The sequence below is a fragment of the Lactuca sativa genome, chromosome 1 (assembly GCF_002870075.4).
Source record: "Lactuca sativa cultivar Salinas chromosome 1, Lsat_Salinas_v11, whole genome shotgun sequence".
NCBI classification, from domain to species: domain Eukaryota; kingdom Viridiplantae; phylum Streptophyta; class Magnoliopsida; order Asterales; family Asteraceae; genus Lactuca; species Lactuca sativa.
This window is the reverse complement of record NC_056623.2, coordinates 85,356,810-85,384,510: the sequence shown is the minus strand read 5'-3', so window position 1 is coordinate 85,384,510 and position 27,701 is coordinate 85,356,810. Positions and strand designations below refer to the sequence as shown.

The 27,701-nt window shown below is 35.8% G+C and overlaps 2 protein-coding genes across 2 annotated transcripts; both read left to right on the top strand.

The window, feature by feature from the left end:
* The first annotated feature begins 17,818 nt into the window (after positions 1-17,818).
* LOC111887875 (uncharacterized) lies at positions 17,819-18,259 on the top strand. The gene has a single exon (XM_023884014.3). The coding sequence runs from the start codon at positions 17,909-17,911 to the stop codon at positions 18,188-18,190; it is 282 nt and encodes a 93-aa protein (XP_023739782.1). The 5' UTR covers positions 17,819-17,908; the 3' UTR covers positions 18,191-18,259.
* Positions 18,260-23,875: 5,616 nt separating this feature from the next.
* LOC111887853 (uncharacterized) lies at positions 23,876-27,045 on the top strand. Its single transcript, XM_042901756.2, has 2 exons — positions 23,876-25,003; positions 25,121-27,045. The coding sequence occupies exons 1-2, from the start codon at positions 24,661-24,663 to the stop codon at positions 26,839-26,841; spliced, it is 2,064 nt and encodes a 687-aa protein (XP_042757690.1). The 5' UTR covers positions 23,876-24,660; the 3' UTR covers positions 26,842-27,045.
* The last annotated feature ends 656 nt before the right edge of the window (positions 27,046-27,701 follow it).

Genomic DNA, 27,701 nt, shown 5'->3' with positions numbered 1-27,701 from the left:
ACGAAACTCTTGTGACAAATACTATAACTTTGTTAAGATTATTTATTCTAAATAATTTTCTATCAAAAAGTCATTTTTGACGCTTATTGTGTCTAAATTGACTAGCCCGAATATGCGGACGTTATAATATTCATGATAAAAGGAATGATAATAGGAGGACTGATGACATTTATTTTAGGGTAAATTACACTATTATCACCGCCAACACCTCCTGAACCACCATCAGTCGACTACCACCATAAACCACCATCCACTACTACTTAACCAAACCAAACCAACTCTGTAATCAACACCAAACAAACGGTGGAGCTCAATCTGAAACCCTAAGCGGCGACGTTAAAGAACCCTTAGATCGGAACCGTGAGACGATGAAGGCGGCGACGTTCGAGGCCCAAAGACGATGAAGGTTCGAAACAACTCACATTTGAGATAAAAATGGTGCACGTTATCCTCCAAATACGTGAGCTTCGACAAACTACCACCTCCATCTCCTGATTTGTGAGTCCAGTGAACCAACACCTCGAAATATGCAACCTTTAGCGAACCAACACCTTAAAGAAACCTTAGATCGGAGAAGGGGGAAAGGGAGAGTTATGGGCGACGGTGTTTCTCAAGTCGACAGTGTTTCTAAGAAGTATCAATCAACGGTGGTCTGACGATAGTGGAACGTGTTGGTGTCTTAATGCTTTTGTGAGCTGATGGAGAAAAAGAGAAATAATGGCATTAGTTAGGATTTTAGGGTTAAGTGGAGTAGGGTGTGGGTGGGGGTGGGGTTGTAATTGTTTTAATTTTATTTTTTCTCTTTTCTTTAAATACAAACTAAACTATAATTAAATTAAAAATAAAACAACAAGGGCATTATAGTTATTTTATGTATGGTAAAGGAAACAACGTGCAATCTTAAACTTATGAGGGATGAAGCATGTATATTTTAAACAAATGAGAGACGATCTAAAATAATTTTCAAAAATAATAACTAAACATGTATTTTGACACATACAAGAAAGACGATTGGTTTATTTACTCTTTATTTTAATTGAAAAGAGATAATTATGATAAGTATAGAATTAAAACATATATATATATATATATATATATATATATATATATATATATATATATATATATATATATATATATATATATATATATATAGATGGATAAAAAACATAAATAAAAATATCACCTTTTATATCATATCTTAGCGGTTTGCCTCACTCCCATTGTAGTATGCATCTTGCAAAAATTTGGTGTTTGTTAATTCTTTTATAAGTAATGTATATTTATTGGTAAATATTGTTTCAATGTCACAAAAAAATTATATTTCGGTAAGGCTATACGAAATGCATCTCCAACTTACGCGTTACATGACTTGACAAGGCCAAGTCACGCATAACATGCATTCCAACATCACCCCCTTGTTGTGTAAGTATGACCTCTTGTGTCTGTGATTACGATCCTTTAAGAGCGAGATAGAAAAAAGGAGTGATAGAAAAACCTTTTTTTCTCTCTTTTTCATCCCTTTATTTCTCTCCAACTCACTAGCGGATTTACCATTAAACACCATTTTATATACCTAATAATATAACAACCCGTTATTTCAAGTAAAAAATAAAATGTTAAATAAACTTATTGGTATGAATAAAATGATAGATGTCATAACAAGTTCCGAAAATATAAAGAACACTGAAATCCGAGTTATAACGAAAAAGTTATGACCAATCGAAGATCCACAATAAAACCGACAAAACGTTGTGTGTCATAAAAAATGAGTTTACAATAAAATCAGGGGCGGAACACAAGCACTACAGCTAGGGGGGCCAAGATTAAGACTTCATAATTAAACTATATAAACAAGTTTTATTTATTTCAAAATTATGACATATCAAAAGTTTAAACAAGAAAACTAATATAAAGATTGTTAAATGGTTTATCAAAGTGGAACACGACGATCTTTTGCTTTTTTAAAATCTTCTATTTTTGTCTCTAAACTAATCTTTTCAGCAAGTTCCCTTTCGAAGTGCAAAACCAATGAGTCATTTAGAAACTCGTCTTCCATTTTATTCCGTAACCTTGTTTTAATGAGGTTCATTGCTGAAAATGATCTCTCTGTTGTGGCAGTAGAAACTGGAAGAGTAAGTATGAGACTAACTACACGATAAATAAGATGAAAGTTCGCTACTCTTCTAGTCTTTATCAACCATTGACACAATTTGGACATAGATGTCAATAGTTTATAATCTGCATGTTGAACAACATCAATCTCATAATGTTGAAGCTGTATCTTCAAAACTGTTTTCTCTTGTTCATTGAAATCTTCAGGATAAAACTTATCTACTAACTTAATTATATCACCAATTCGAAAAGGCTCATCAACACGCTTAGGATCTAAAGTTGTTGAAAGGCGAAGCAACTCCGTTGAGCTATCGTTGAATCGATGATTTAGTTCCATTATTTGACAATTAATTACTTCGTAAAATATATCCACTCGGTAATGATTTAGTTCCATTATTTGACAATTAATTACTTTCATATATACACGACAATTCATCAAAAATTGTATGTAAATTCAACTAATAAGTATAATAAGTATAAAGTAATATATATGTATATATATACTTTTGTATATCCTAATTCATAAGTTATATACGCAAACAAGTCAATAGTTACTTTAGAATTAATAATAAACTAACAAATATAAAGTAGTGTATATAATATATATAATTTTACATATATTATTTTAATATATACCATATGTCAATAATGAGTAGTCATAACTCATCATAAAGGCTATCTGCAAAACTGCAATTCACAATTTCTATTTTACTGTTGCCTAGAAATTTACTCCACTAGCGATAGAAAATCAATTAATAGATATATAAGGACAAACAAAGACACAGAGCTATGTACCTCTTATAATGGGAAACGAGAATGAAGACCACCCTGAGTAGCGGAGCACCCAAACGCACAACGGTCGACGGACGGCGGAGGCCAAGTTTCAACAGGCTCCGGTGATTGGCGAATAGGAGAAAGGGCGTACGATACCAACGGCGTGAACAATCCGGCGACCGGAAAACAATACAAAACAGCAATGGTCTTAATAGTCAATGATTTTCTTCCGGTGAGTAATGCGTATTCTGGTGGCGAGAATAAACTTTTGATTTAGGTTTAAACTTTTCAGTTTTCTTAACTCAAACTTAGGTTAAATTGTTGTAATCCTTATTATAATCGTGGGTTTTTATAGATTTTAATATATATTAAGTTTCCTTGTTTTATAGAATCCTAAATAAACAAAGTTGGTTTTGATTTCCTTTGTGATCTTCCTAAAATTTTGTTTTCGGGCATTGCTATATATATATATATATATATATATATATATATATATATATATATATATATATATATATATATATATATATATATAGTTAGGTTCAAATGTTTTCACTATCTATTGTGTGCCCGTATGATTGATTCTGGACCAATCATTTTAGTTATTTTAAGAATGTAATTAATGCATATTAAATGTTGAAGATGTAATTAATATCTATTATATCTTCAACATGTAATATGCATTAATTACTTTCTTAAAATAACTAAAATGATTGGTCCAGAATCAGTCATACGGGCACACAATAGATAGTGAAAACAAAATAACCTAACCATATATATATATATATATATATATATATATATATATATATATATATATATATTCACATGATTTGGAAACCAGAGGGGCAAAGATGTCATTCTACTATTTTTTTAACTTGAATTCATATGGATGAGTATATACAGGTATTAGAACACCTAAAAGCGGGGAGGCCATGGCCTCCCCTGGCCCCAAGACGGTCCGCCACTGAATAAAATGCTTTTTATCCTTAACAATCTAAATGAAAGTTGTAGAATACGTTAAACCGAGAGTTTACATAAAAAAATGTCCAAATTTGACTTCATATGAGGAGGTTATGATTTTTTTAAGTTTCGGCATAGCAGTATACAGCCCGAAATTCAAATTAAAAATCTAGTGATTTTTAGCCGACACAACATAAAAGATAATCGAAGGTCTCGTTAACGGTAAAAAGACAGACGAAAACGGACGTCGGATGAAGAAGTTATGAATTTTTAACAGACTTTTCCTGTCTCGACCTGTTAAAAATATAACATTAAAAATAAAGTCAAAATTAGTCAACGAAGTCTAAACAAAAATTGCAGAGTATAATCTCACCTACGTGTGAATATAAAGAACGTCAAAAACGGAGCTCGTATGCGAAAGATATGAATTTTTGAAGTTTGTGGCACAATTTCCGAGGCTGGACCGGAGGAGTAAGCCCCGCGTACAAGTAGTACGCCCAACGTACTCGGAAACAAGGTCAGGAGCCGGCCAGGTTGCCTTCCTTCGCATATAAACACGTGTCGGACACGTTCAAATCCCGAATTCTGATCAGAAGCCACGTATCCCCTACGCCTCGCTTACGAGGATACGTGTAGCGTACCAAAGTACGCCCAACGTAGTGAGAAGCTTCGGACCCTATATAAAAAGGCATGCGAGACTCTCCGGTTTTTTATGCTACTTTTCTTATTCTTTCACCCTAAAACACCTCTCTAGCCATTCTAAACCACCCCGAAGCTCGGGGACATCCGTAACATGTGAAGCAAGTCACAAAGTATCTGAAGTCCCTGAGAAAATAATCTTTTCGGTTTGAAATTCTGCCCGCGTAAAGCCCAGTTTTCATAACTCTCGGTTTCGTCAAGGAAATTCATTTCTATAAACGAAGTGCTACCCAAATCACCACTTATCAAGTGAGTTCGTACCCACATATTTTCCAAGCTTTTTCAATGTTTTAGGGGGGGGGGGGGGGGAATACAAGTAAAACGCAAGAAACCTTGTGTTTAAAAATATAATTTACTTATTATGTTTTCTTACCGTTAGTATGTATTTAAACGTGAAATTTCAAAACACGGAAAAAATTTTATAAACTATAATAAATATACTTTATGGAACAAATGAACTATTTTACAAAGTTACATGTTATTCACTAAAAGGTTTTTCACTTTATGTAAACTAGTTAATACAGGACTGTGAACCGCTTGATGTACCAAATATGGTACTCGTTAAAATCCTAATTATAACCAGAGTCTCCTGGAGGGAGAGTGTGAGTTTGTGTATAGATCTATACGGGACTGACAATCCCGCGCCCTGACTGTTAGTTACAGTTGGAACGAAAGTTCAGGGGTGACAAATGTCATTAACTTTACGATGCCTGAAGAACGTCGTGTAGACCACTAGTCATATTAGTATGGTTATAATGGATATTCACAATAAGTATTAACTAATTATTTACGTAAAGATATACTTTTACACAGTCTTAAGGGGAAATAACCCTATGATTATTTAGTGCTTACATCAAGGTTATATAAAATTAATGTCCGTGTAACGCCCCATTCTAAGAGTAATTATTCATGGATCCCTGGGATCAAGAGTAAGGGCGTTTTGGTCTTTTATGGGCAATGGGTTTTATTCGGGAAGGTTTCGGACCGGAGTATGTTGATAGAAGCATAGGGCTTCTCGCTACCTTCGCGTGGATATAAAGTTCGTCGGAAACGGGCTTAGAATAAAGGAGTTATGACATTTTGAAGATATTGGCATTTATAGCCCTTAATGGGAAAATTTGATGAGGAAGGCCATGCATGAGAATGGGACACGCATGGGTACGCCCAACGTAATTGGGTCAATGAACGCGGGTCTGTGGGGCGTACGCCCAACGTACGTCCAGAGTCTTTAAACCCTAATTTGAGGGTGAGCCACTATATATAGAACATTATGGCTTCAACCCTAACCCCCATATCAGCCTCCTTAACCTCAAAAGAAACCCTAGAACGTTCCAACCTCCATTTCTAGAGATCTTGGCCTTGGAAAGCTCATCTTGGTGGTTTAAACTTGGAAGAGGAAAAGAGGAAGTGGTCAAAGAAGGAGTTGGGTGGCTGGAGCTCATAGATCTGGGAAGGTATCATCTTCTAGAGCCCTTTTGAGGTATAAAGTCTCTTGCTTGACACTTATTTTGTGTGGATCTTGGTGTTGTGAAGTTTTGACATCATTTCTTGTCCCATAAACCCCAAAATGATGCATGATGTGAGTTGGTCGAGATTAGCTGTCCTTTCAGACCTTAGGAGAGGTCTTGAGCATGAAAAATGAGGTCCCAATGGCTTTGGTTGTCTCATGTATGATGTAGGTGGGTCTTAATGGATTAAGACCTTGAGTTAAGAGCTTTATAGACGTCCCAAGTGATAAAGTTTGAGACTTTATGGATCCTAGGCATGTTTGGTCGATGGATCTGAAGTTTGGGCTTAAGAGCTTAAGCCATTAAGGACTTATGAGGACTTTTAGTTCAGCGAGTTTACGCCCCGCGTAAAGTGATGTATGCCCTGCGTACTCACCATTCTACCTGTACGCTTAGCGTACATAGGGGGGGTACCCCCCGCGTACTCTGTCTGTATGGATCATGAGTTTTGGGTCATGGTTTGGGGTATGTTTGGGTATTTGGGCCTTAGTGGACCATCAGAAATCATATTATATGGACCAAGGAATATTTTTGTGGGCCTAGGATGAGGCCCATTAAGGGATTGGGCCCAATGTAGCAAATTGGGCCATTAGTGGGTCACTAGTGGGCTTGAGAAGCTTACCTAGTGTTGGGCCCTTCATATTATGGTATTGGGCTTTAGTCATGGACCATTTTGGGTTAAGGGTAAAATGGTCAATTTACCCTTGGAAGGATGTTGTGCTTGGGCTAATGGTTATTTTGCTACTTTGGATAGTTCAGGATTCTTGGTGAGACGGTGGTTCGGGCATCTGCTTCCTCAGTTCAGAGTTTCGGCAGTTGCGAGGTGAGTTATCCTCACTATATCGATAGGGTCTACGGCACCAAGGCTGGCCCTTTATCAGATGGAAATCCGGGTTGTTGTTTGTTATGTTATTGCTTTGTTATGTTTGCATCATGGTAGTTAGGATGGTATATGTTAGAGACCTGGTTAGGGTCGGTATCCTGGTTTATAGGATGATGTTATGCTAGTGACCGGTTAGGTCAGAATCCTGGTAGGGATGTGTTATGTATGTGATCTGCTAGATTGGTTGATTTGTTGTGAATTGTTATATAATTATATGTTTATGTGCACATGGTTGTTTGACTGGGGTTGGGTTGAGGCGGGTCCTGCTTTGTGTTGTAGGCCAACATACCTAGGGCGGACCGGTTATCCCGAAGGCCCAGCGAGCGGTCCGGATAGGCTGTAGGCCCCAAGAGGGCGGACCAGACATGCCGAGGCTCGGAGAGTGGACCAGGCCGACTAAAGGCCCGGTGCGGGCGGACCAGTCATATTGTAGACTCAGAGAGTGGACTAGGTGGATTGAAGGCCTGGTATGGGCGGACCAATCACACTGTAGACTCGAGGTATATGGTTAGACTCGAAGGGTGGACCAGGTGGATTGTAGGCCTTGTGCGGCGGACCAGTCACACAGTAGACCCGAAGTGCATGGCTGTTCTGCGTTCTGTTGCGATATGGCATGTTATGTGTATGATATATGTGGTTGGTATTTTGGGGGTATCTCACTAAGCTTTCGGGCTTACAGTAATGGTTTAAATGTTTCAGGTACTTCAGGAGACCGTGGCAAGGCAAAGGCATGATCGTACCGCTCCTCATGTTTTATGTGTTCATGATGTGGTTCTGAGAAATACTCTGATAATAAATGTATTGAAAACCTATTTGTAATAACTTTATGAAATTGGGTTGTTTTTGAAAAGTTTAAATTTGTTGGAATTTTTAGAGCGTTACAAGTTGGTATCAGAGTCTTGGTTTGAGTGAATTAGAGGAACATTCGTGTGAATCCAGTCTCAAATCAAGGAGAGTTTTAAAAAGAGAATTTAAAAAGGGTTTTCAAAAATGAATAAAGGAGGACGCGGAGGTACGATCAGCCGGAGCCAGTAAGTAACCCCAAAATACCATACAAGTTATTTGTTTATGAGATATGATAGAACATCATGCTAGTACTAGGCTAGGGATCTTTAGGAATTGCATGATAGAGTTGCCTGATTTATGATGCCTACTAGCCTAGGGTCTCTTTCTGTATGAGATTCCCAGTGTTCCTCTAGGAGTGAGGGTTGAGTGCTTGTTATGCGTGACATCCCCAAAATCACGGCCAGAAAAGACTGATTTCATTTATGCTTTTTAAAATAATTTCAGAGTAAATCCTTTTGATTTAAAAGTGTTGCGGAATTTGTTCCCAAAACAAAACATGATAAAATAATATTTATCAAAGCATTTCATCAAGAGATGCATTTTCATTATATAATCAAAACTCGGGATGTCATGTTCCGATACAGACCATAAAGCATAAACGATATCATTACAAGTCATTCAACAAATATATACATATACAGACTTGTAAACAAAACAACTTGATGATTCAACCATCTTATGCCCTCGCGCCACTACCTGTAATACAATTAAAACTGAGTGGGTCAGGCTTGGGAGACTAGTGAGCATATAGGGTTTTCAACCCACAATAAATAAATTATATTTAATTTCACCAACCAATCTCTATCCCGTTACCCATTCCCGTTATCCTCACTTTACGTCCCTAAAACAACATCTATCTCAAGGGACCTAATCTAGGATTTTCATCGGGACGGACATTACTGCAAAAGGGTTTCCTCAACAATAGATATCCTAAAGGCAACCATGAGGGGGATAGAGTACACCGGTGAACACATCGTTCACAACACCTACAGGTTATGAACCTGCTAGCGTTCCACTGGACTGTCTAGAAAGAGTCCGTGGTCGTTATCCATACTCCACTGAATAACTAGATCAACAACAACAACAACAACATCGAGACCTCTCATCTGTTTATTTCACACCAACTATCTACCCATGTTCTACCCAACATATTAGTAGATAAAAATATATATTTTTATACATAGTTTAAAACCTGTATATCATTTTCATTCAATATATATTCCACATAACAGATGAGGCACACCCACATAACACGTATTTCATAGAAAGCAATTCAGATCTATGAGATGGAAGAGGGTGAATATACATTCACACACATAACAACAAAATTATACACATAACACGTATTTCGTATAAAATACTTCATAGTCATGCGTTAGAAGAAAGTAACTACGCACACACACATATAAACAACAATATACTTAATACACTCGAACCATACTTGTATTATTATCGTGTTTATGAAAGGTAGTATACACTCACTTGATCAGAAGATGATCGGACAGCACTACGACTTGCAGAAGTAGAAATCCTCAGCAGATCTGGAAGATCTCTACAAAAATCGAACTTCTCGTGGGCAGAGCTTCGGCTCGGGAACCGCACTTCTCGTGATCTTCGGGATCTCGGGACTTGCCTCGGGGCTCGAGAATATTACCGGGGCTTCAGGGTATTTCTGGCACACAAATCGATGCAAAACGGGAGAGAGAAGAGAGAAAATAGCAAAAGAACTCAGTTGCCTTCGGTTCCTATTTATAGGAGGCTGGAGCCTCGGAGTACGCGGGGCGTACAGGTCCGAAATCGTCACTGCGTTCGTCATCCGAAGAACTCGAGTGCGAAGGTCGTCATGCTTCGCTGTACGCGGGGCGTACTTCGGATATGCCCGGTGACTCCCCTTCGGATAATACCGGGATTTAATAATTAAATTTAAATACAAAATATTTAATAAACTTCGGAAATTCATATCTTCTTCATACGAACTCCGTTTTCGACGTTTTTTATATCCACGCGAAGGTGAGACTACGCTCTACAACTTTTGTTTAGACTCCGTCGGCTAATTTTAAATTTATTTTTATTATTTATTTTTAATAGGCCGGGACAGAAAAACTTCGTTATAAATTCATAACTTCTTCGTTTGACGTCCGTTCTCGCCTAACTTTTTATCGCTTCGATACCAACAACGAGACCTTCGATCCTCGTTTAGATTGCTTCGGCTAAAAATTGCTCAATCTCAAATCGAGTATTTCAGGCTGCATACCGCTAAGCCGAAACTTCGATAAATTATAACTTCCTCTTACGAAGTCAGATTTGGGCATTCTATATATATTCGGAAACCACGTTTCAACTACTACAACATTAACCAAAGGTATTAAGTTTATTTTACACTTAATTTTTGACGCTTATTTTTTTCTTAATTAATCAAACCACATAATTAAGCAATTAAGCACAAAACATAAAAAAACTCAAATAATACACTTCTATTATTTTAAAACGGGTTACAAAGGTTAACCTAGACTATTATATCAACATTAATGACAAGCCCAGAAACACAGGCGTTACATTATGCCTGATCTTCACTAGGGTGCTGTGGTGATACTTGATATAAATATGGGTAGGTGTGGAAGGTAATATGGGCCCGTACTACTAAAAGCACAGGACCCATACGCGTATCAAGGAAGTCATAATCCATAGAGCTAGGTTGAGAGTCGATTCTCGGGTTAATGAGAAGCGTCTGATGTTTTGCTGTAATTTAAGTATGGCGGTTACGAGGCATGCTGGGAGCGGATCCGGGTCAGGATCGGGAGCAGGAGGAGGCGGTCAGGGTGGGTCAGCACCACCTGAGGTTATCGGTCAGATGAGCACAGACGAGTTGGATGTTAGGATTCGTGAGATCCTGCATGATGAGGTTGTTGCTATGTTCCGGGCCGAGTTTCCGGAACTGTTTGGGTCGATCAAGACCGCCATGGTCGAGTATTTTGATGAGCGTTATGTAGCTCTTACAGAGACGGCTGCCGCGACAGCTACGGCGGTTGTAGCAGTGGCAGGGGGAGGAGCCGGTAGAGGTTTTCAGTATCGGGACTTCGATAATACGAAGCCCCCTACCTTCGATGGGGTTCAGGATCCGATTGTTGCTATGCGATGGTTATCAGATGTGGAGGGATGTTTCTTCACATGTTCATGCCCTGCTGATCAGAGGGTGAGATGTGCTCAGAACCTGTTGAGGCTCGGGGCGAAGGATTGGTGGAGGTTGACTACGGGGTCATATTCGGATGCGCGGAGGGCTGCGGTTTCATGGGATCAGTTCTGGGAGATGTTCAGTACCCGTTATGTTCCACGGGTTGAGAGGGAGAGGTTGGCTTAGGAGTTCTGAGCAGCCGCACTTGTGGGAAGTGCGAGAAGGCTCACACTGGAGTTTGTAGGTCCGGTGGTGCGTGTCGCAAGTGTGGGTGTAACACCCCCTCTGGCACGTATCACAACATTGTCCGCTTTGGACCACTCGGCACGAGGACTTCCCAGGGGGTCACCCATCCTGGTACTACTCCCGCCCGAGCACGCTTAACTGCAAAGTTTTTATGGGATATGCTGCCCTCACGGCTTTAAAACGCGTTGTGATAGGGAAGGTATCCACACCCCTTATAAGGAATGCTTAGTTCTCCTTCCCAGCCGATGTGGGATCAGATCTAACCCACTTTAGCCCTGGATACCAAACCCTAGCCGTCATATCCATTGATTGAGCCAATTATTGCCTTGAAGAGTGCATTAAGCTTGGAGAAAGAAGAAGAATCTTGAGAGTGCAAAAAGGGGGTTGTAGATCCGGGATTGGGAAGACATTTTTGAGCTTTTGGTGGTAATAAGCTAGTCCTTGGACTCCCTTGCACCTAGATCTATGTGTGTGCTGGGCATTCTTGGCATAATAGTAACCATTTCGAGCTAGAAGTCCAGATCTGAGGTTGCTACCTCAGATCCATGCTTGTTTTGGTCTAGTGTCCCATAAAGTATCTGCCCTTGAGCTGATTATGGAGCCTTCTTGCCTTAAACCCTAGTTTATGGGGTATTGTGCCTATATCTCCTTCTCTACACGTAAAGTTTGCAACTTTACGTGAGGAATAAGCTTGGGAAGGATAGATCTACAGTTTGGAGTCCATGAATGACTCCAAAGTCCTCTGCATGTATGTAGATTTGAATGGACTCGGTGAGTATCATGAAGATGAGGAGGAACTCGACGAGTGGGATGAACAGCTCGTTGAGTCGGATGAAGTTGGGCATGAACTCGGTGAGTTGGAAGAACAACTCGGCGAGTTGGATGAAGATTGCCTTGTAGTCGGCGAGTCTGCTCTTGGACTCGGTGAGTCAGGTCGCGGAACCCTAAACCCTTCGAGTTGAGACTCGAATCAATGAGTCGGGTGGAGACTCAATGAGTTGGGCAGGTCAGGACTCGGAAATAGTTGGACTCGGCGAGTCATGGACTGACTCGGCGAGTCGTGTCGCGAGTGGAAGGACCCGAAGCATATGAACTCGGCGAGTCAGTAGGTGGACTCAGCGAGTAGGGTTGACCTGGAAGGTTGACTTTGACCAGAACTTTGACTTAGACCAGAGTTGACTTGGTTGTCGGTCGGGGGTCAGTTTGACTCAGTGTTGCTTTGATATTGGTAGCTCGGGGAGCGAGTGGAGCGGGAGTTCAGAGAGTTGCCGAGCAGCAACTAGTGGGTTCATCAGCCAGTTCAGCCAGTACAGGTGAGTTTTCCTTTGGTGTGAATGGGTCTATGGCCACAATGCCGGCCCATGTAGCTATGAGTAGAAGACCCGGGGGTTAGCCCTAGGCACAGTATGCTAGTATGATATTCGGGACGAGGTCCAATGATTGCGGGCGGGTGCCCAAGGATTGGGTTATATGATAGTTTATACTTGTTGTCTGTGTGATACATGTATGTGTTTGGTAGGGAGGTGAGTGTGGGCGAGGTCCCGTATCTCACCAATAGCAGAGTGTGAATGGTGTTCCACATCTCATTAGCAGCAGAGCAGGGGCGAGGCCCAAGTTAGGGAAGAAGTGAGTGTGGGCTGGGCCCGTATCTCACTACCAGTAGGAGCATGGACGGCGTTCCATGTCTCATCAGTAGCAGGACAAGGGCGAGGCCCAGGATAGGCGAGGCCTTAGGACATGATCCATTGTATATGTTTAGCTTATGTTGTGCAGTATGATTATGTGCTATTATATGTTAGCGGGCGAGGCCCTGTGACAGGCGAGGCCTAAGTGAAACAGATCTGTAACCGAGCGGGGCTCGAAGCCAGGCGGGGCCTGGAGCGGCGGGGCCGTTGTAGCGGCGCGAGGCCCGAGGTAGTGGGCGAGGCCCAGGATAGCGAGCGTGGCCCAGTATGTGCAGTATGTGGCTATGCATGGTATGTGGTAGGGTGGGGAACTCACTAAGCTTCGTGCTTACGGTTTTCAGTTTTGGTTTCAGGTACTTCCGGTAGCGGAGGGAAGAGTTCGGGGTGATCGCATGGTGTTTAGACAGTCTGGGAATGTTTACTCTGATAACGAACATGTATTTTGGAAACTAATACTCTGTTTATGATTTGAAATGATGATTTTGCTAAAGTAATGTTTTATTAAAAGAAATTTTTAGTCTTGAATTTTGGGACGTTACAGCGGGAGAGAGGGGAATTATGCGAGGGATTGCCGTCATTCAGCCCCAGCTCAGGATATGAGGATTTGTTATTAGTGTCATCAGGTTGGTCACATGAGAGCCAACTATTCGCAGCTTGCTGTAGGACCGGTGCAGGCTCCAACACCGGCCACTTTGAAGATTACGGGTGGAGGTCAGGGTGGAGCAGAGCCCCCGAGGGCTTAGGGTCGTGCTTTTCAGCTTATACAGAGGAGGTCAGGGCAGAGCCGAATGCAGCTGCGGGTATGTTTCCTTCTTGATATCTTGTTATCTTATGATTGTTATGGAGTATCATATCTGCTAGTCTTGTTCGCATAATTCATGGTATTGCATTTGTTCGATCTTTCGAGTTTATTGTATTATTGAGGGATCGGTACTTAAGGGTTGAAATCGGTTAGTATCCAAGGGATTGATGGTCAGATTTTGGTTGATTGACGTTGTTGTCAGGTATAGCAATTACGATTTGAGAAGTGTTCAGCGAAGAGCTGAACTCCCTTAGAGTTCGAGATGTGTAATGTCGGAAAAGAGATTTTGTGTTTGATTCAGTTCAAGTAAAAGAGAATTTTTTGAGTAAGAACGTTTAAGTGATGCCATTCGGGTCACTAGTGGTTGGTAGTCAGTGCTCTAAGTGGGGAGAATTGAAAATTTCTCAGGAGGATCGGCAAGTATTGAGGTTTATTAGCCGTTGAGATTCGACAGTGTTTCAGTCAGCCAAGATCGGACTAATGGGGGCAGGGAGCAGACCATGGATTCAGGAAAGATAGTGGTTGATGTGAGGCCTGGGTTTAGGCCATGGAAAGGATTCCGGGATCGGAACGAGAGTTCAGAACCCCTAGGGGGCTAGAACAGTATGTACGGGAAAGATTCCCTGGAAGGATAGTTGGAATGATGTATGATAGTTTGAGCGGTCTGGGAAGACTGAAGGCCGGAAGGCGTACCAGTCAGGCCAAAGGCTCGGGGAACGGTCCAGACAAGCTGAAGGCCCGGAGGGCGGTCAAGACATGCTGAAGGTTCTGAGAGTGGTCCACATAGTATGAAGGCCTGGTAAGGCGGTCCAGTCATGCTGAAGACTCTGTATGTGTTAGTGGATCAGTATGAGTTGAAGGAGAGAATATTTCGCCAGGATATGGTAATTGATATCGTCTGGCCCCAAGTATTGATCATGTTAGTGGAAGGCAGTGCATGGACGCGAGAGTCCTTGCGAGCAGAATCAGAGTAGGCAAAGTTCGAGAATAGCAGTTGCTCTATATGGATAGTGTAGAGTGGAGTTTAGCTCAGTGGCACGCGCAGGCGCGTAAGAGTTGTTGAGTGGAATTCCTGGAAAGGAAAATGTATGTAGCTCCGAAAGGAGCGTGGGTCCTCCGTTAGGGGAGGAAGTGAAGTAAATGGATGACCGTCGTGCCTCAGTCATTCGCATGTACTAAGTAATCATAGGAGGGTATTAACTTCGTATCTAGTTTTCAGTGCAAACATATCTTCAACTAGTTTTATTTATAGATCAAACTAGGTATAATTAAATTAAGTATGATATTTATACTTGTGCCTTTCGGTCTTAGAACGATTAAGACTACAAAGCGGTTTTATGGAAAATATAGGATTTTTCGGGATAAACATCGTTATTTTTACAAACAAACATATTTACAAAAGGTTTAACACTTATTTACAAACTATTATAACATAAAGGACCTGAAATGGTTAATTCTATAATTCCTTAGTTTATATGTCAGAGTTATATATAAATAATATCCGATAGGCAGTGGAATGTGTGATTTCCACCTTACTTCCTGTTCCTTGTTTGGTTGTAAACTTAGGGTAGATTTACACATTCAATTGTCCGTTCGATATTAGATTATATATAGCTAGTATAAACTAAGCAACTGTAGAAGGAACTATTGTCGTCACCATTTTACAAAAAAAATATAGGATTTTCTTAAGGAATACTTTCATAATATCTGAAAGGACTATTACAGTTAACTATGTAAGTACCTAGTGAATACGTCAAGGTTATATACAATGAGGATCCGACAAACAATGGGATGTGTGATTTTCGCCTCATTTCCTGTTCCTTTTTTGGTTGTGGGCTTGGTGCAGAACCACACAATCGATTGTTTGTTCGATCCGGATTGTATATAACTTGTATACTCTAAGTACTCGTAGGAAGAGCTAGTAAGAGTCATCTTACTTATCATTCATCACATAAGAAAATATATGATTTTCTAGAGTAACACCTCATGTATTACAAAGATCAAAGAACCTGTTTTCTAAAACAAAATACTTATGAACTCACCAACTTTAATGTTGAAACTTTTTCAAACCACTTGTATTCTCAGAACGTTAGTAGACAGGTACCCTCTCGGATGTTGCGAAGACGGAGCATTATGTCTTATCTTTTGTTATAATGTAAATCATGAAATGTTTTGAACATAATGTAAACATTATATTATTAATACGATGGTTGTTGTTACTTTAATTACTATGATGCATGTGTTGTGATACTTAACATGACGTCCTCTGTCCCCGAATATTTCCGCTGTTCAGGTTTGAGGGTGTGACAAATAAGAAGCAAGTGACTTGATTTTTAGGATGATGTGACCACCTTCACGGAAATGTTGTCTTCTCTTATATATAACCTAACTATATCAATAAAAGTAAGAAGAAATGAATCAATGAAATACTAAAAACAATGATTGCTTACTCCTTGCGACAATCCTTTTTACAAAATGTTCACAATTTTTTCTTTAATTTTAACTTTTTTTTATTTTTTATTTTTTATATTTGATCTTTTTAATCGTTTATTGTCTATTTTCAAACTAACTAATTTTGTTTACGTGAAAAAAAACTATGTATTTAATTTTCATTTATATGTAAATAATGTTAATATATATGAATAACAAAACCGTTATATATATATATATATATATATATATATATATATATATATATATATATATATATATATATATATATATATAGAGTTAATGTAAAAAGGTAAATAATTTGTATTTTAAATGATAAAAAATATATCCTTATGTATATTGATTTATAAATAATATGAAAATTATAAATTCTAATATATTTAAAAAAAAATCAATACTAATAATATTTTAAAATATATAGCTTACATTCATTTTCATTTTTACAACTTGCACTTAGATCTACTAGTATACATGTGTATATATTGGTGTGTAATTAATGGTAAGGATGCAAATGAGCTGAGCTCGAGCTTAATATTAAGCTTGTTTATTAAACGAGCTTGAGCTCGAGTCTATATCACTAAGCTCGATTAGGTTCGCGAGCCTAAATGAGCTTTTATATAATAAAATTTATTATTATTTTTATATATTAAAATAAAATTATATTTGGGAAATTAGGAATTTATGGTATTAATAAACGAGCTCAAGCCGAGCTTAAGCTTATTTAGGCACGTCGAACAATAAATGAGTCGAACCCGAGCCCGAGCCGAGCCAAGCTTGTATAATTATTTACGAGCTCGAGCCGAGCTCAGTACAAGAAAGCTCGAATTGAGCCGAGATCGAGCTCAACCCTCGTATAACTTAAACGAATCCGAGCCAAACCTGACCAGGCTCGGACTCGACTCAGCTTGTTTGCACGTCTCATTTTCCATGTTGAAAATGACTCACATCACACACAAAAACAAATAAAGTTATAATAAAATAAATTGTGGAACGTATAAATGATAACGACCCAAACCTAATCCACAACACAATCTAGAAATCAAGTGGGAATAGTCATGGGATAAAACAACCAATAAATAACGTGCCGATTATACATACGATTTTTTATACTCATCTCTTTTGTTGTTCACTTCAACGAATTCTTCCTTTAGTTTTGGTTTATCTCGTTTAAAGGCCTAAGATCTTATATGCGACATAGTCATTTTTCGATGTATGTTTTAATAGAATGTCTAAAGTCTTTCGTTTCGTTGTTGTTGTCGCACAAGCATGACATGTTTAAAACATGTCTAATTTAGTTTTGATTTCTGCATAAATCAAATACTTGTATATTTGCAAATATATTTTTTAAATTAAAACTTTTATATATATATATATATATATATATATATATATATATATATATATATATATATATATATATATATATATATATATATATATATATATATATATATTATTTCAAACAGTTTAGTATTATTGTATTTTTTGTATAAAATTTTCATTTATCAAGTTGGTGTTTTATTTAATATGAAATATAAATGCTCTTTGTTATCACCATCCTTGCGGTTTCCCTTTTTCAAACTAAAGCACGTTTCCGGTCAAATCAAACAACCTTCTCCTTCTTCTTCCTCCATACGCAACGTCAACGATGGCTTCTCCCCTCTCTATAAATACCTTGCATGCATTCAAGCCTTTTACATACTTTCACTTCTATTACAAATTTACAACAACTTACATTAATCTTATCGGAAAATTTGTTCATACATGGCAATGATGGAGTTTTCGTTCGAAGATGTGTTGATGAAGGGTACGCTTTTCGTGATTGTTCAAGCTCTGATTTATTTAATCCTTTCGAATTCGTCTGATGTGTTCTCGAAGACGAAGATGGTGAGATCGTTTAGCTTCAAACCTGCACGATCTGTTAGTATTCGCCGGATGTTTGCTGCCATAGCTGATATGCCTGCCGGAGGCGAGGCGTCTCCGTCGTCATCGAGAAGGGGGTTTCCGTTCTCCTCGTCGGAGGATGATTTCAATAAATTTGATTAGATTTTGGATGGTGTTAGTGGGTGTGGGTGTATTCATTTATTTTAATCAATTCTTTAATTGTTTTATGGATATTTATTTCTAATGAAAATAACTTCATTAGATTTTGGATGATGTTAATATAAATTTATGCAAAGTTTCAAAGTAGGATCAAATTGTGTTCAAATGTCAAAATAGTGATTTGTATAACCAGACCCGCCCTCATATTTTGGAGTTTCCATGCAAAAAAATAAATCGAGGCACCATAAAAACTTTATAAAATATTATTAAGTAAATTTTTTACTAATAAATTTAAATCAAAAAGTTGATAACCAACATCGCATAAATTCCCTACCCGAACATTATATATGGATCTTCATTCATTATGAGTTATCTGAAACCCTTACAAACAATTTTTCAAATAAAAATAAACAGTCGTTGCAATATCATTTTCTAAACATTGATATATTCGGATTTTTGGAAGCAAATTCATTTGTTATACTTTCATCATCAATATTTTCAAGAAACTCATTCTCAATCAAAATCAAAACCAAAAAATTCAATCTTTCTTGAGTCATAGAAAATCGTAAATAAGATTGTAAAACTTTTACTTTTAAAAAGCTTCTTTTCTTTGATTGAATTGTAATCAGAACAATCAATAATATTATATATGTTAGACAAAAACTAGATATATATTTATCATTTTTAAGAAATTTAGTATGAGTTAACTATATTATATTAAATTGGTAATTGTTTGTAACAATTCTAATAAATCATCACCATCAAATGAGATATGACTATTTTGTAACATTTTTTAATATTATTTTTGCAACTTATCTTTAGTTCCTTAATACTCACACATTTCAACTTTTCTGTTGTTAATAAGAAACAAAAAAAAAAGTCTTCATACTGCTTCAATTGCTCAGACGCTCGTTTCAATGAACCAATAGTTTGATCAATTATGTACACAAAATAAGGTATCTTGAATGATTCTTCACATGAACGTTCATGTACTAGTTTCGATGAATCAACGTTACTCTTATCAAAAAGTACTATTTTCTTAAATTATTATTATTATTTCTCTCAATAAACACTATATCAATTCCTAAATAAAAAGCTATAGCCCAAAAGCAATTTGAAAACTTCTCAAACTCATGGTCCCGGTTATCTTTAACAACTTAATAAGTGTGCATTTACTAGTCATTGCCTCATCAATACATATAGTTTCATATTATAGTTACCTATTCTCTATGTTCATCGTTAGATTGTGCTTACAACCTTATCAACTTCATTCAATGTTACACATTCTCTTTGTTCCACTTTATTAGATTGAATATTATCAGAGTTAATAGTATTGTCTTTGAATATATATATATATATATATATATATATATATATATATATATATATATATATATATATATATATATATATATATACATTCATATACTTAATTTGACCCTAAAATCCAAATGCAATTCTAAATTTTGAGTTTGGTTTTTGAGCTTTAATGTCATAGTGTAAATGTCTATGTATTGATGTTTAATTTGTAATTGATATTGATAATATTTTTAACAAACATGATTTTTATTATAAATAGTAACATGAATAAGCTTAGTAGCATCCAAATACACTTTAATTAACGTATTATTACTACTTTCTTATTATTTTTTTGAGTAATATAATATTAAAAGGAATTTTGAGTTGGAGCCCCCTACGATAGGAAGCCTCGTGCGATCACACCACCCACGTACCGCAAGGCCGCTACTTTGACTAGAGCATGATATAAGGTAATCTATCATAAACGATTAACAAGCATTAGATGATATACATTGTTTTACTTTGACTAGAGCATGATATAAACATCTCATATATCCGTCGGGAAAATAACTTAAGGGGGTAACGAACTATCGTTTTTATTCATATTTAATCACTTTTTTTACACCTATTTACCATTGAACTTGTTTTTGATGTTCACAAAATATTATTATAAAGGGCTATTGTAGGTTTGGTGGATCAAGTTGAATTTTTCAGCCAATATAAGAATTTTTTGGTGAATATATGAATTTTCCTATGAATTTATGAATATTCCGACACAAATATTAATTTTTCAGCGAATGTATGAACTTTCCGGCAAAGCTATGAACACTATGAATGACTTAAACTTGTTTTTCATATCTACATAAATTGAACTTCATTCCAACATCATATCAACCTCCATTCCACAAAAAAAAAAAAAAAAAAAAAAAAAAAAAAAAAAAAAAAAAAACTAGCATATGGCTACATGAAAAACATACAAGAAATCAGTGGGGTTCCAAAGCGATAATCTAGAAACCTATGTGGTCTTGGTTCATTCACGTTCTTGGAATGATCTTAAAAACCCTATAAAATCAAAAATCGTATCCGATGAAAAGCAAATTACGGAGAAATAATTATGTTTTGACAATATTTGTGGTTTAACCATATTTTCTTAGTTTTATCAATGAAAAGCAACAAAGTTTTATCATTTTTCCTACGTATAGCCTAAAATGACAATAAACTTTGAAAGAAACATGCCAAATTTAAATTATTTATATATTGAACAAAACAAATTAAATATTGAAAATATAAGGAAACAAATTAATGACATATTAATTACTTTTATAATTTGTAAATTAAAATAATTAATTAATAAAATTGAAAATTACCTCAAAATGACAAGTAGAAATAATTTTCTAAATTTTTTTTTTGAAACGACAAATATAATAAACTACACCTGAATTATTTCATCTATGTCTATTACAGGACTTGAATCCTCAACCTTAAGAAGGGAGAACAATATTAGATACCACTGGGGCTAAAATTAACCATAAAATTATAAATTGCAGAATGATTTTTATTTATTACAATCGATAGATTTTCATATAAGAAGACTTGTATCGAAGGGGTCTCAATCTTTATCGTTCGAATGACATAATCTCCATACTTAATAAAAACCTCTCCTAAACGCCACGTGTCAGCCTTATACACAAGCCAAATGACACATGTCATTCTCTCCACCTGTAACGAGTTTCTTTCCCGCCCATATAATTGTTTAATATCGTCCAAAAATTAATATCATTCAATATCAAATCAATTAGTAAATCTATTTCCCTAAAGTTCAGCAGCCAAATTTGCGGCAGTTTCAGTTTGCTTATCTCTATTCCTGCAATTGGAAATCAAATGGAAAATCAATTCAAATCAATTTAGATATCGACCATTCTTAAATCTCGGTCGATTCACTTCTCAAATTTTCAATTATGATTCCTTCATCTTCGTTTCTCCCAATCCCTAAACCGTCTCTGCTACAGCTATACTCCATTCACAACGAGTTCTATGTATTTATAACACAAAATTCATAATTTTAGTGTGTGTGTGTGTGTTGAATTTGGTTTTCTATGAGGTGTTTTCGTTTATATGTTAAAGATCCAAGTGATTGAGGAGTGGGTGAGATCATTCACAGGTCATGCTTCTCTCACTCTCTCACTCATTAACGTCTATGTTGCTAATAAATATAGTTGCTAATTGTTTTTTTTTTTTTTTTTGATTCAATAGGGTGGGTAGTGTGCATCCCCTAAGCCGGTAAGTTCTTTTGCATAATTCTATAATGCTCATAACATGTTTGATGAAATGCTTGAGGGTTTATTTCTATTTCAAATTACTCAAATTGCATTTTGTTTGAGAATATCTTTAAGAATTTTGAGATCCATGATTATTATCTCCCTTCATTTCATCTTCTTAAAGATAGTGATTCGAGGTTGTTTTTTAATTACATTTTTTATGTAAATATTGAATGCATATATATTCTTAAATCATATTTCTTTAAAGTTGTTTAGACACTGCCACATAAAGTAATAAAGGTAGGTACGTTTCCATTTTATTTATCATCTGGGTTTGAGAACCTGATGTTTGTTGTATTCTTCTTCAGGCTATGTACAAAAGATGAGTTTAGAATTTTATTATGCGTTAATAGAACATGCACCCTATGTGTTCGGTGAAATGTCTCACCTTTTTTACACAAGTGCAACCATCTTTGTCGGCCTTGAAATGAGTGTTTGGTTCAGGAGCATGACCTAAGGAGCTAGGATTAGTAAGTTTATGTCTGGTAAAATCAAAATTATATATAATCCACGCTTATTATATACTAAATTCAGTAGTGAAAGTATGTTTTGGTATATGATTTTAGCTATTTTTCATATAATGCGTCACTGATGATTGAAAAAATTTGCAATACCAAACAGGAAGTGTAAACTCAAACCATTTTGAAATTGAAGGATTCTTTGATAATACTATTAAATATTATAGATATAAAGAAATTAATATTGCTTCAAAATAAAAGTAAGTTGAATCACTTTTGAGTTTTATGTTGTTGCAAGAAGTTTTAATATTGGTCATATAACAAATAACAGAGACATTTGATTTGTCATTCTCATATTATTCTACATGAACAACTCATCTGGAGGCTAACACTTACAAAACTATTTTATACAAGATTTGTTAGCTACATATTTCACTCAACAATGTATCCAAGGTATCCTCCTTGTAAGTTTTTTTTTTTTTTTTTTTTTTTTTTTTTTTTTTTTTTTCAATTTATGAGGTTCTTCGTTGCATCTAGCATTTTTTACGTTGTTATTTCGTGTAATTTGGCGGTGGTAACACACAATCTTTCTTAGATGTGGAATATGGCTTAATGTATTCTCTAAAACCAGGTATCTTAAAGCAACAAATCTTGAAGTTTATAACGTATCTTTTTTTCTTAAACATGTGGTTGACTTTGTGACTTTGGTGAATTTTTCATAGCTATTTTTTACATTTAACCTTATAGTTATATATATTTTTATTGCAGGGAGTTCTTTGTGTTTATAAGTACTTAAACATGGCAAGTGTTATAAACTAAGTTGTCACATGCTAACAGGTGGTAACTATGCATGGGCCATTAGTTATCATTTATAGCATTGAACTTTCGATTTCAATAATAATAGCAATTCGTTAACGTCTTTGAGATTATCGATCTATTTTCAATATACAATACTATCACACTCTAAATTTTTTCTCATTATCACAACTTTAAAGGTTATTGGTTCTTATGACTATCAAGTAATATAATAATATTTGGAAACCAAAACTTTTTTTTTGTTATAAAAGTCTTATGAGGATTTAAAAGTAATTTGAGAATTCTAATCACATTCTAAAACATAATAACTAAGAAATATTGACATAACCATCTTATTGATGAATGTATAGAATTTATTCCGCTACAATATACATACAAATAAACATAGTCAGCCAAAATATTAATTTACAATCTAAATATTATTTGTTTTTTGTTTTTATTTATATACATATATTTGAACATATATTTGAATATTATTGTTTATTTATTTATGGTAAATCATTTATTATATATTTTTTATGTGATTATTAAATTATAGATAGTGATCTTAGTGATTGACCCTATTATGGTAGGCTTTATAGTGTTGATATTACACTTGCTAATGACACCTGTCGCTACTGGAATATAGAAAGAGTGTGTATTAGATTTTACTTATCATTTTATAATGAAGTAGATAATAGTTGCTAGAAGTTTGGTTCTATTCTTTTTACTTTTAGGTACATAATGAAGTCCAATTTTGATTTATCTCCTATTACATTATTTTGATAATTATTTATTTCAGGTTTTATTAAAACAAACCGCAAAGAAATGATCGGGACTTGAACATATTTGATTCTACTTATCTTTAATGTAATCGACTAATTAAAATTTTAATAATTTATTGTAAGTTTTGTTTTAACGAACTTCATCGAGCTTGGGTTTCACAATTAGTTTTTAATTCGAGTTTGACATTTTATCAACTCAAATGCCACTTTGGTTACACCTTACTTAATTAGTACATATAACATTTGCATTTTATATTGCAAAATTTAATCAATAATTTTGCAACCCAAAATGTGCCAACATGACTTCTTATTCAACACATAAGTATGTTGGGTCAATATGAATTTATCCTCCGAAAACTTATTTTTCCAAAATGAAAAAGATGCTTAATTTGAGGTCAAATAACTAATCTACAACTCTTAAGAATCATCAAATATGTAAGAGTGTTATTTATGTTATTTTAAGTTGTTAACGGGTGTACAACACACGGGTTATAACCTAGTGTGGTATAAAAAAAACAATAAGCAATTTAATCGATATAAGCATATGTCAGCTAAAAGCCGCCACTTAGGACATACAATTAGTCAACATTAAACTTTTTTTAACAAGAAATTTCAATCATAGCTACTTTTGGTCAAACTTTAGCTACAGTATACGTTTACTATGCTGCATCAATAATTGGCCCTTGAGAACGAAAGGTGGAGGAATAAGTCTTAATTAAATGGAAACGGATTCCCAAAACTTGTAAACAGCTACCCTTAAAATTCCTGTTCATAATATCAAGCATCAATTCGTTCTCAAGCTTCATCTTTTTACTGGTATGGATTGGGAATCTCCTTCAGATGCCATGCCATGGGTGGGATTGTATGTCGGCGTAGCATCTCTGGTGTGCACTCTTGCAATGGCAGCTGATCTTTTCCAAGGCTTTCGACAATGGAAGCTCTGGTTTCCATGCAGATTTTTCACCATCAACGCTGTTTCCATCACACTCATAGCAATCGCAATGAAGCTACCAGTGGATCTAACCACCGACGTGTCTCAAGGTCTTGATACGACAGCAAAGTTTCTCAGCATCGTTTTCTTAGTCGCCATGTTAGCCAACTTTCTCCCTTCTTTAGGGCTTATGAACGACAAAGAACTTCTGATGAACATCGTAGCCTTGGGTATCCTCATCATCACCATTACTGTAAATGTTTGGATCCAAATTAGTACTACAACGCCTTTGACAATCCCAATACTGATTATTATAATGATATTTTCACTTCCATGGCCATTTTCAGTAGCTTTGACAGTTTCAGCATCTAGAAGAATTTTACAACATAAGTACAAGGAGTTGCATAGGTTGGCTTCAAATCATCAAGAGATGAACACGAACATGAACATGAACATGAACTTTTCTTATAAGAGACTCATTTGTTATGTTAAAAAACATTGGATGATGGCAGAAACTGGTAACCCTCAATTTGTAGTTGCGTGTTCATCTGTTTCTTCTGCTTTAGGAGTTATATGCTCAGTTCTTGTTTGCATTTCATTTTACTTTTTGATAACCCTGTTTGGTGATACGTCAAATTTGCAGTATGGAAGATCAGATTATAAATGGTCAATCAATGTAATTGTCACTATACAATCAATCGGGACAATAGTAGGTAGTATAGCACCGATTTTTAGATGTTTGTCTTCCACCATTGATTTCAATTTCTCCAAGAAATGGATCAAGAATCATTTAAACGTGTTTAGAGTCGAGAAGCATTGGATCCAAAGGCTTCAACATTGGAAACGCTGCCATGTTCGTTCACATATTCCAGGGCGCCATTGCAAAAAAGCTTTCCATAGCATCAAAAACATGATTTTGAACTTTTGCATAGGGATTCAGATAACGGTTGTGATTATATGCAACACAATATGTCTCCTTCCCAGATCTTTTCTTATCTTCTGCAAGTCATTGTTTAAAAGTTTTAAACAAGAACCAAATGTCAGTACTAATGGCAATGTGAATTTGGATCAAGAATATACGCGTTATGTCCTACAAGTTGAAGTGGAAACGAAGCTTTCAAAGAGAATATTAAGGAATGCCCTCAACTCCATGACTCGACTTCTTCATGAGTCTGAAGAGAAAGAGCCAAGTAATCTAATCAAACTTCTCAAGAAATCTACAGGATTCCAAGGAGTTTTAGAATTCGATAGTGATCAAGTTCCATCTTTACATCAAGAAGAAACCAATAATTGTTGGAGCCTAGTTGTAGTAACATTAACAGCTATTGCCATTTCCCTTCCTAACATTGCAAACATCCATGTGAAAGAGTTACTTTCCAGTATGAGAGAAGGGCTACAGTTTGTAATGCATGTAGAAGAAAGCCTCAATGTGAATATTGACTTGGTAAAAGCAAGAAAAGCAGCTAGACGTATGTGGACAGATGTTGAGGTGTACTACAGGTGGCTACAAATTGATCTTCAAAAGAAAGCTCGTGAAGGAAGAACATCAAAGGATATTCTTCAGTTGTTGGGTGATGAAGCCATAAAAATTGTGATAGAGTTCATGAGAAGAAAAAATGGAATTTTGGATCATTCACTTCGCAAGTTCATTGCTGCAAATTCCATGTATAGAATCAGCCAAACAATACTGCTCCACTGCAATGAGCAAGAAAATTGGCCAAATGATGAGGGAATTTTTGAGTTTATATCAACTATGATTGCAGATATGTTATCCGCTTGCTTTACCAACTTACCACGTGTCATAGCTATGAAGTGTCATGATGATGCAATAGAGAAAAGGGAAGAGAATATCCGGACTACAACACGGGTTCTTGGTAAGTCCAAAAAGATACTTAAGATCCTTAAAAAGCGTCAAGTTCCTAACTTAAATTCTGACTCCATGACATATGTTGATAAGTGGCATGCATTACCCAAGAGTTACATACATAATTGTTGTTCTCCTTCAAAAAGGATTCAATTACCGGTTTCTTTAAGTTCTAATCAATCATTTGTAGTAACTATTATGTAGTAGGTGTGCACGATGAAATAGTTGAAATTTTGTTATACTGCGAATAATGTAAAATTACATTGTTTTATATTAGGATTTGAGGAGTTTACTTTAGGTATTTGTATGTATAGATGATTGATAGTGGTGGATGCCATCCATTGTGTACTATATATTTTTTTAAGGTTCGTACTTTAATAAACTTTGGTTGAATGAAGACAAAATGGCTCTATATGTGATGAGATTCAACATAATGTCATTAATTTCGTTTGTATAGAATACAATCATAAAAGATTTATTTAAGGATATTCACAAAAGAATACATGATTATTGATCATTTAATATGGTAATATAATTTTTTGGGTAGTTATCAAAATGACTACAATGTCCGAAATATTGTATAACATAATAATTTTGTTTGAGAATGTCATTTAGACATGTAAGATATGTCATAAAGAGTTTTGGGATATGATATTTACTTACATTTCATATTCCCCACATACATTTTGGAAATATTACATTTTAGGCTCAGAAATACTAGGCAACAACTGGAATCTAACAATTTTTTAAAGAAACTTAACAAAGTCGAAGTAGATTTTAATACAATGGCACAAAAAAGTGTTATTTATTTGAATACCCAATAATAATATACATTTCTGGATGTAAGGAGTAGAGTTGACGCATATGAGATAAACTTGGAAATTATATACATTCAAAATCCAAAATGGACCCATTCTTGACACGGTGGTTATCTATGTGAATCCCAAAAATTAGGCCATTTACTTAAATACTCAATAATCATGTTGTATTTTTGTTAACATCCCTTAAATTTGGACTATCAAAGTAAAAATAAAAATAATAGATTAAAGCTGCAGATTAAGTAA

What these genes read in the sequence shown, in the direction of transcription:
- LOC111887875 (XM_023884014.3), top strand. Translation starts at nt 17,909, where the DNA reads ATGGCAATGATGGAGTTTTCGTTCGAAGATGTGTTGATGAAGGGTACG.
- LOC111887853 (XM_042901756.2), top strand. Translation starts at nt 24,661, where the DNA reads ATGGATTGGGAATCTCCTTCAGATGCCATGCCATGGGTGGGATTGTAT. An exon ending in GATGAACATCGTAGCCTTGG is followed by an intron (nt 25,004 to 25,120) that starts GTATCCTCATCA and finishes GGCCATTTTCAG; the next exon opens with TAGCTTTGACAGTTTCAGCA.